At 37.8% G+C, this 10672-nt stretch overlaps 1 protein-coding gene across 1 annotated transcript; it reads right to left on the reverse strand.

Annotated features, from left to right (window-relative positions):
• Positions 1–2383: 2383 nt before the first annotated feature.
• LOC130664998 (uncharacterized) lies at positions 2384–4444 on the reverse strand. The gene is made up of 2 exons (XM_057465234.1): positions 3620–4444; positions 2384–3552 (listed from the first exon to the last, which is right to left on the reverse strand). The coding sequence occupies exons 1-2, from the start codon at positions 4031–4033 to the stop codon at positions 2815–2817; spliced, it is 1152 nt and encodes a 383-aa protein (XP_057321217.1). The 5' UTR covers positions 4034–4444; the 3' UTR covers positions 2384–2814.
• Positions 4445–10672: the final 6228 nt, after the last annotated feature.

A 10672-nucleotide genomic window follows, 5' to 3' on the forward strand; every position in this document is an offset into this window, starting at 1 on the left:
CACAAAAAGTCCTGAGAAAAATTTTATTTTTCCGTTTTCACTCATATAAGGATGGGTGGACATGGGTGGAGATGGGTGGAGATGCCACTATGTATTCTGATGAAGAGTAGCCCTTAACTTTTGCCCTGTTGGGAATAACCCAACACAATATAAACGTTTTTTGTTCCTTATGGTGTCCTGTAGCAGGATAGACCACAAAAAGTCCTGAGAAAAATTTATTTTTTGAGTTTCGACCCATATAAGGATGTGGGACATGGGTGGAGATGGGTGGAGATGCCACTATGTATTCTGATGAAGAGTAGCCCGTAACTTTTGCCCTGTTGGGAATAACTCATCATAATATAAACGTTTTTTGTTCCTTATGGTGTCCTGTAGTAGGATAGACCGCAAAAAGTCCTGAGAAAATTTTGATTTTTTAGTTTTTACTCATATAAGCATGGGTGGACATGGGTGGAGATGGGTGGAGATGCCACTATGTATTCTGATGAAGAGTAGCCCGTAACTTTTGCCCTGTTGGGAATAACTTATCATAATATGAACGTTTTTTGTTCCTTATGGTGTCCTGTAGTAGGATAGACCACAAAAAGTCCTGAGAAAAATTTATTTTTTGAGTTTCGACCCATATAAGGATGGGTGGACATGGGTGGAGATGGGTGGAGATGCCACTATGTATTCTGATGAAGAGTAGCCCGTAACTTTTGCCCTGTTGGGAATATCTCATCATAATATAAACGTTTTTTGTTCCTTATGGTGTCCTGTAGTAGGATAGACCGCAAAAAGTCCTGAGAAAATTTTTATTTTTTAGTTTTTACTCATATAAGGATGGGTGGACATGGGTGGAGATGGGTGGAGATGCCACTATGTATTCTGATGAAGAGTAGCCCGTAACTTTTGCCCTGTTGGGAATAACTCATCATAATATAAACGTTTTTTGTTCCTTATGGTGTCCTGTAGTAGGATAGACCGCAAAAAGTCCTGAGAAAATTTTGATTTTTTAGTTTTTACTCATATAAGCATGGGTGGACATGGGTGGAGATGGGTGGAGATGCCACTATGTATTCTGATGAAGAGTAGCCCGTAACTTTTGCCCTGTTGGGAATAACTCATCATAATATAAACGTTTTTTGTTCCTTATGGTGTCCTGTAGTAGGATAGACCGCAAAAAGTCCTGAGAAAATTTTGATTTTTTAGTTTTTACTCATATAAGCATGGGTGGACATGGGTGGAGATGGGTGGAGATGCCACTATGTATTCTGATGAAGAGTAGCCCGTAACTTTTGCCCTGTTGGGAATAACTTATCATAATATGAACGTTTTTTGTTCCTTATGGTGTCCTGTAGTAGGATAGACCACAAAAAGTCCTGAGAAAAATTTATTTTTTGAGTTTCGACCCATATAAGGATGGGTGGACATGGGTGGAGATGGGTGGAGATGCCACTATGTATTCTGATGAAGAGTAGCCCGTAACTTTTGCCCTGTTGGGAATATCTCATCATAATATAAACGTTTTTTGTTCCTTATGGTGTCCTGTAGTAGGATAGACCGCAAAAAGTCCTGAGAAAATTTTTATTTTTTAGTTTTTACTCATATAAGCATGGGTGGACATGGGTGGAGATGGGTGGAGATGCCACTATGTATTCTGATGAAGAGTAGCCCGTAACTTTTGCCCTGTTGGGAATATCTTATCATAATATAAACGTTTTTTGTTCCTTATGGTGTCCTGTAGTAGGATAGACCACAAAAAGTCCTGAGAAAAATTTATTTTTTGAGTTCCGACCCATATAAGGATGGGTGGACATGGGTGGAGATGGGTGGAGATGCCACTATGTATTCTGATGAAGAGTAGCCCGTAACTTTTGCCCTGTTGGGAATATCTTATCATAATATAAACGTTTTTTGTTCCTTATGGTGTCCTGTAGTAGGATAGACCACAAAAAGTCCTGAGAAAAATTTATTTTTTGAGTTTCGACCCATATAAGGATGGGTGGACATGGGTGGAGATGGGTGGAGATGCCACTATGTATTCTGATGAAGAGTAGCCCGTAACTTTTGCCCTGTTGGGAATATCTTATCATAATATAAACGTTTTTTGTTCCTTATGGTGTCCTGTAGTAGGATAGACCACAAAAAGTCCTGAGAAAAATTTATTTTTTGAGTTCCGACCCATATAAGGATGGGTGGACATGGGTGGAGATGGGTGGAGATGCCACTATGTATTCTGATGAAGAGTAGCCCTTAACTTTTGCCCTGTTGGGAATAACCCAACACAATATAAACGTTTTTTGTTCCTTATGGTGTCCTGTAGCAGGATAGACCACAAAAAGTCCCGAGAAATAGCTATTTTCGATACGTAGGATTAAAAAGAGGGTTTGCGGCATGCTTGGATTGGCGACACAAGTCTTGGGTTATGCCGCATTCTCAACGAGAACGAGTACATACATCTTTCTCGCACGAGCGAAGCGAGTGCGAGAGAGATGTAGGTACGAGTTCTCGTTGTGAATGTAACATATCCCTAGACGAGTGTTGACAATACATGCATACCGTATCCCTCTTTTTAATTTTATGTATCGAACAATATTTTTTATAATGACTGCCTTTAAAGTTTAATTGAGAGGAATTCAATCATTCAAAAAATAAAAAATTACCTCCTGAATATAAATAATTGTACAGGTGTAAATAATAACAATCTATTAATGTTTTATTTTGTAATTGAACTCTTAATTTCTGTTTTAATTTTAATTTTCTTTTGAATTACATTAATCTAAAAATTTTTTAGTATTATTTTTCCGTAAGAATAATTAGTACATATAATATTTATTTATTATCAAAGTTGAAATTGACGGTACAATTGTGGAACGAGAAATTCATATTTTTAGAAGGCATGGTAATTGTTGATGAAATATCAAGATTCTTATGTACAGTAGTATTTTGTACTTGAGACACTACAGCAGATAAATTATCTTTAACTAATTCATTTTGGTTAATATCTTCAGTAATTTCAATATTAGCTTCACTCGTTTCAATAGTCTGATTTTCTTTATTCAAAATTATATTTTTTTTTATTTTACTGGCGATTTCTTTTTTGTTTCCTACCGAATCATCGATGTATCCTTCAGCAACATTACTAGATTTCCATCCTCCGTGACGTTTTAACGTTAGCAAATCAGCGCCTGCATCAGCTAGTAATGTTGCTGAAGTACGTCGTAATGAGTGACCTGTATATAATTCCGGTTCAGGTAGTTTTAAATACTCAGCAATTATTTTCGGAATAGAACCAATTTTGTTTATTCCCATCGGCTGTTGTTGGCATTTACCATTGGCGTATTTTAAAAAAAAACGATCAATCTTTGTTTCTTTTGGGCGTGTTGACATATATTTTTTTACCACTTCATTAAATGTATCGATAATAGTAAATGACCTGGCAACGTTAGTTTTAGTTTTAGGTAATTGGACAAGTATAGTAGATTCGTCAACAATTTTTATATTATTAGTAGTCATACTCGATAATTCACCGCGCCTGCACGCCCCACTTACGCCAAAAATTAAAATAGCCTAAAAATAATAGTTAATTTTTTAATTCACAGATTATAAGTGAGAATTTAAATTATTATAAACTTACTTTTAAAGCAAGATATATTTCATCAGGAGCTTCATTTAAGAATTTTTCTACTTCATTTGATGTTAGAGTTTTAGCTTTCTTAGGTTTATATCCAATCGATTTGTTTTTTAAAAAAGCTGTGACTTTCCCATAATTTTTTATGTCCACATTATGATTTAATAAAATTGTCGTTTTTATCATCGAAAACTGTGACCATAATGTCGATGGTGATAATGTTTCAGACAGGTGATTTAAATAGGCTAATATTACAGTCTCGGAGAACGATTCTGTCTTATTTAATTTACGCCAATCTAAAAACTTATCATAAGCTTTGTTGTATAACGCTTTTGATTTTTTGGGTAAAAGATTTAGCGTCGCTTTTTGTGCCGCAGCAACCAAATTTGGTGGAGTACACTGTCGCGTTAAATCGGCCATAGTTTATTAAAATCTATGTTTTTAATAATGTGGCAATTTTTTATGAACAATAAATAATATAATATTATAATTTTCACAATCAAACACACAGGTTATGATTTTCAATAAGAATAAGACACATATGATCACAATGCTGGTTTCCAATTGTCGTCTTTCTATTTGCGCATGTGCGGATTTCAGGATAAACGCGACAGTAGGAGTATATGGAGAAAAAAGTATCGCTATCTCTTTTTAACTCGAGTGAACGACGGTCGCTAGGTAATTTGAATACATTTCCTATAGCCAATTACTTTTCAGCACAGTAAAATCATGCTGAAAAGTCCAACAGCTGATTTTTCGACATCGTTGTATAGTTTCGTCGAGTTATCGAGAGAAAGACCTATTTTACTCGCGCTACACGACGCTCGAATATTGAACTTTAAAGGCAGGAGTTATAAAAAATTTATTTTTTGAGTTTCGACCCATATAAGGATGGGTGGACATGGGTGGAGATGGGTGGAGATGCCACTATTTATTCTGATGAAGAGTAGCCCGTAACTTTTGCCCTGTTGGAAATAACCCATCATAATATAAACGTTTTTTTTTCCTTATGTTGTCCTGTAGTAGGATAGACCACAAAAAGTCCTGAGAAAAATTTATTTTTTGAGTTTCGACCCATATAAGGATGGGTGGACATGGGTGGAGATGGGTGGAGATGCCACTATGTATTCTGATGAAGAGTAGCCCGTAACTTTTGCCCTGTTGGGAATAACTCATCATAATATAAACGTTTTTTGTTCCTTATGGTGTCCTGTAGTAGGATAGACCACAAAAAGTCCTGAGAAAAATTTTATTTTTTAGTTTTCACTCATATAAGGATGGGTGGACATGGGTGGAGATGGGTGGAGATGCCACTATGTATTCTGATGAAGAGTAGCCCGTAACTTTTGCCCTGTTGGGAATATCTTATCATAATATAAACGTTTTTTGTTCCTTATGGTGTCCTGTAGTAGGATAGACCACAACAAGTCCTGAGAAAAATTTATTTTTTGAGTTCCGACCCATATAAGGATGGGTGGACATGGTTGGAGATGGGTGGAGATGCCACTATGTATTTTTTCGAAGAGTCGCCCGTAACTTTTGCCCTGTTGGGAATAACTCATCATAATATAAACGTTTTTTGTTCCTTATGGTGTCCTGTAGTAGGATAGACCACAAAAAGTCCTGAGAAAAATTTATTTTTTGAGTTTCGACCCATATAAGGATGGGTGGACATGGGTGGAGATGGGTGGAGATGCCACTATGTATTCTGATGAAGAGTAGCCCGTAACTTTTGCCCTGTTGGGAATATCTTATCATAATATAAACGTTTTTTGTTCCTTATGGTGTCCTGTAGTAGGATAGACCACAACAAGTCCTGAGAAAAATTTATTTTTTGAGTTCCGACCCATATAAGGATGGGTGGACATGGTTGGAGATGGGTGGAGATGCCACTATGTATTTTTTCGAAGAGTCGCCCATAACTTTTGCCCTGTTGGGAATAACTCATCATAATATAAACGTTTTTTGTTCCTTATGGTATCCTGTAGTAGGATAGACCACAAAAAGTCCTGAGAAAAATTTTATTTTTTAGTTTTCACTCATATAAGGATGGGTGGACATGGGTGGAGATGGGTGGAGATGCCACTATGTATTCTGATGAAGAGTAGCCCGTAACTTTTGCCCTTATGGGAATATCTTATCATAATATGAACGTTTTTTGTTCCTTATGGTGTCCTGTAGTAGGATAGACCACAACAAGTCCGGAGAAAAATTTATTTTTTGAGTTTCGTCCCATATAAGGATGGGTGGACATGGGTGGAGATGGGTGGAGATGCCACTATGTATTCTGATGAAGATTAGCCCGTAACTTTTGCCCTGTTGGAAATAACTCATCATAATATAAACGTTTTTTGTTCCTTATGGTGTCCTGTAGTAGGAAAGACCACAAAAAGTCCTGAGAAAAATTTATTTTTTGAGTTTCGTCCCATATAAGGATGGGTGGACATGGGTGGAGATGGGTGGAGATGCCACTATGTATTCTGATGAAGATTAGCCCGTAACTTTTGCCCTGTTGGAAATAACTCATCATAATATAAACGTTTTTTGTTCCTTATGGTGTCCTGTAGTAGGATAGACCACAACAAGTCCTGAGAAAAATTTATTTTTCGAGTTCCGACCCATATAAGGATGGATGGACATGGGTGGAGATGGGTGGAGATGCCACTATGTATTTTTTCGAAGAATCGCCCGTAACTTTTGCCCTGTTGGAAATAACTCATCATAATGTAAACGTTTTTTGTTCCTTATGGTGTCCTGTAGTAGGATAGACCACAAAAAGTCCTGAGAAAAATTTATTTTTTGAGTTTCGACCCATATAAGGATGGGTGGACATGGGTGGAGATGGGTGGAGATGCCACTATGTATTCTGATGAAGAGTAGCCCGTAACTTTTGCCCTGTTGGGAATAACTCATCATAATATAAACGTTTTTTGTTCCTTATGGTGTCCTGTAGTAGGATAGACCGCAAAAAGTCCTGAGAAAATTTTGATTTTTTAGTTTTTACTCATATAAGCATGGGTGGACATGGGTGGAGATGGGTGGAGATGCCACGATGTATTCTGATGAAGAGTAGCCCGTAACTTTTGCCCTGTTGGGAATAACTCATCATAATATAAACGTTTTTTGTTCCTTATGGTGTCCTGTAGTAGGATAGACCGCAAAAAGTCCTGAGAAAATTTTGATTATTTAGTTTTTACTCATATAAGCATGGGTGGACATGGATGGAGATGGGTGGAGATGCCACTATGTATTCTGATGAAGAGTAGCCCGTAACTTTTGCCCTGTTGGGAATAACTCATCATAATATAAACGTTTTTTGTTCCTTATGGTGTCCTGTAGTAGGATAGACCGCAAAAAGTCCTGAGAAAATTTTGATTTTTTAGTTTTTACTCATATAAGCATGGGTGGACATGGGTGGAGATGGGTGGAGATGCCACTATGTATTCTGATGAAGAGTAGCCCGTAACTTTTGCCCTGTTGGGAATAACTTATCATAATATGAACGTTTTTTGTTCCTTATGGTGTCCTGTAGTAGGATAGACCACAAAAAGTCCTGAGAAAAATTTATTTTTTGAGTTTCGACCCATATTAGGATGGGTGGACATGGGTGGAGATGGGTGGAGATGCCACTATGTATTCTGATGAAGAGTAGCCCGTAACTTTTGCCCTGTTGGGAATATCTCATCATAATATAAACGTTTTTTGTTCCTTATGGTGTCCTGTAGTAGGATAGACCGCAAAAAGTCCTGAGAAAATTTTTATTTTTTAGTTTTTACTCATATAAGGATGGGTGGACATGGGTGGAGATGGGTGGAGATGCCACTATGTATTCTGATGAAGAGTAGCCCGTAACTTTTGCCCTGTTGGGAATAACTCATCATAATATAAACGTTTTTTGTTCCTTATGGTGTCCTGTAGTAGGATAGACCGCAAAAAGTCCTGAGAAAATTTTGATTTTTTAGTTTTTACTCATATAAGCATGGGTGGACATGGGTGGAGATGGGTGGAGATGCCACTATGTATTCTGATGAAGAGTAGCCCGTAACTTTTGCCCTGTTGGGAATAACTTATCATAATATGAACGTTTTTTGTTCCTTATGGTGTCCTGTAGTAGGATAGACCACAAAAAGTCCTGAGAAAAATTTATTTTTTGAGTTTCGACCCATATAAGGATGGGTGGACATGGGTGGAGATGGGTGGAGATGCCACTATGTATTCTGATGAAGAGTAGCCCGTAACTTTTGCCCTGTTGGGAATATCTCATCATAATATAAACGTTTTTTGTTCCTTATGGTGTCCTGTAGTAGGATAGACCGCAAAAAGTCCTGAGAAAATTTTTATTTTTTAGTTTTTACTCATATAAGCATGGGTGGACATGGGTGGAGATGGGTGGAGATGCCACTATGTATTCTGATGAAGAGTAGCCCGTAACTTTTGCCCTGTTGGGAATATCTTATCATAATATAAACGTTTTTTGTTCCTTATGGTGTCCTGTAGTAGGATAGACCACAAAAAGTCCTGAGAAAAATTTATTTTTTGAGTTCCGACCCATATAAGGATGGGTGGACATGGGTGGAGATGGGTGGAGATGCCACTATGTATTCTGATGAAGAGTAGCCCGTAACTTTTGCCCTGTTGGGAATATCTTATCATAATATAAACGTTTTTTGTTCCTTATGGTGTCCTGTAGTAGGATAGACCGCAAAAAGTCCTGAGAAAAATTTATTTTTTGAGTTTCGACCCATATAAGGATGGGTGGACATGGGTGGAGATGGGTGGAGATGCCACTATGTATTCTGATGAAGAGTAGCCCGTAACTTTTGCCCTGTTGGGAATATCTGATCATAATATAAACGTTTTTTGTTCCTTATGGTGTCCTGTAGTAGGATAGACCACAAAAAGTCCTGAGAAAAATTTATTTTTTGAGTTCCGACCCATATAAGGATGGGTGGACATGGGTGGAGATGGGTGGAGATGCCACTATGTATTCTGATGAAGAGTAGCCCTTAACTTTTGCCCTGTTGGGAATAACCCAACACAATATAAACGTTTTTTGTTCCTTATGGTGTCCTGTAGCAGGATAGACCACAAAAAGTCCCGAGAAAAATTTATTTTTTGAGTTTCGACCCATATAAGGATGGGTGGACATGGGTGGAGATGGGTGGAGATGCCACTATTTATTCTGATGAAGAGTAGCCCGTAACTTTTGCCCTGTTGGAAATAACCCATCATAATATAAACGTTTTTTTTTCCTTATGTTGTCCTGTAGTAGGATAGACCACAAAAAGTCCTGAGAAAAATTTATTTTTTGAGTTTCGACCCATATAAGGATGGGTGGACATGGGTGGAGATGGGTGGAGATGCCACTATGTATTCTGATGAAGAGTAGCCCGTAACTTTTGCCCTGTTGGGAATAACTCATCATAATATAAACGTTTTTTGTTCCTTATGGTGTCCTGTAGTAGGATAGACCACAAAAAGTCCTGAGAAAAATTTTATTTTTTAGTTTTCACTCATATAAGGATGGGTGGACATGGGTGGAGATGGGTGGAGATGCCACTATGTATTCTGATGAAGAGTAGCCCGTAACTTTTGCCCTGTTGGGAATATCTTATCATAATATAAACGTTTTTTGTTCCTTATGGTGTCCTGTGGTAGGATAGACCACAACAAGTCCTGAGAAAAATTTATTTTTTGAGTTCCGACCCATATAAGGATGGGTGGACATGGTTGGAGATGGGTGGAGATGCCACTATGTATTTTTTCGAAGAGTCGCCCGTAACTTTTGCCCTGTTGGGAATAACTCATCATAATATAAACGTTTTTTGTTCCTTATGGTGTCCTGTAGTAGGATAGACCACAAAAAGTCCTGAGAAAAATTTATTTTTTGAGTTTCGACCCATATAAGGATGGGTGGACATGGGTGGAGATGGGTGGAGATGCCACTATGTATTCTGATGAAGAGTAGCCCGTAACTTTTGCCCTGTTGGGAATATCTTATCATAATATAAACGTTTTTTGTTCCTTATGGTGTCCTGTAGTAGGATAGACCACAACAAGTCCTGAGAAAAATTTATTTTTTGAGTTCCGACCCATATAAGGATGGGTGGACATGGGTGGAGATGGGTGGAGATGCCACTATGTATTTTTTCGAAGAATCGCCCGTAACTTTTGCCCTGTTGGAAATAACTCATCATAATATAAACGTTTTTTGTTCCTTATGGTGTCCTGTAGTAGGATAGACCACAAAAAGTCCTGAGAAAAATTTATTTTTTGAGTTTCGACCCATATAAGGATGGGTGGACATGGGTGGAGATGGGTGGAGATGCCACTATGTATTCTGATGAAGAGTAGCCCGTAACTTTTGCCCTGTTGGGAATAACTCATCATAATATAAACGTTTTTTGTTCCTTATGGTGTCCTGTAGTAGGATAGACCGCAAAAAGTCCTGAGAAAATTTTGATTTTTTAGTTTTTACTCATATAAGCATGGGTGGACATGGGTGGAGATGGGTGGAGATGCCACTATGTATTCTGATGAAGAGTAGCCCGTAACTTTTGCCCTGTTGGGAATAACTTATCATAATATGAACGTTTTTTGTTCCTTATGGTGTCCTGTAGTAGGATAGACCACAAAAAGTCCTGAGAAAAATTTATTTTTTGAGTTTCGACCCATATAAGGATGGGTGGACATGGGTGGAGATGGGGGGAGATGCCACTATGTATTCTGATGAAGAGTAGCCCGTAACTTTTGCCCTGTTGGGAATAACTCATCATAATATGAACGTTTTTTGTTCCTTATGGTGTCCTGTAGTAGGATAGACCACAAAAAGTCCTGAGAAAAATTTTATTTTTCAGTTTTCACTCATATAAGGATGGGTGGACATGGGTGGAGATGGGTGGAGATGCCACTATGTATTCTGATGAAGAGTAGCCCTTAACTTTTGCCCTGTTGGGAATAACCCAACACAATATAAACGTTTTTTGTTCCTTATGGTGTCCTGTAGCAGGATAGACCACAAAAAGTCCTGAGAAAAATTTATTTTTTGAGTTTCGACCC

This window comes from Microplitis mediator, chromosome 3 (assembly GCF_029852145.1).
Source record: "Microplitis mediator isolate UGA2020A chromosome 3, iyMicMedi2.1, whole genome shotgun sequence".
NCBI classification, from domain to species: Eukaryota; Metazoa; Arthropoda; class Insecta; order Hymenoptera; family Braconidae; genus Microplitis; species Microplitis mediator.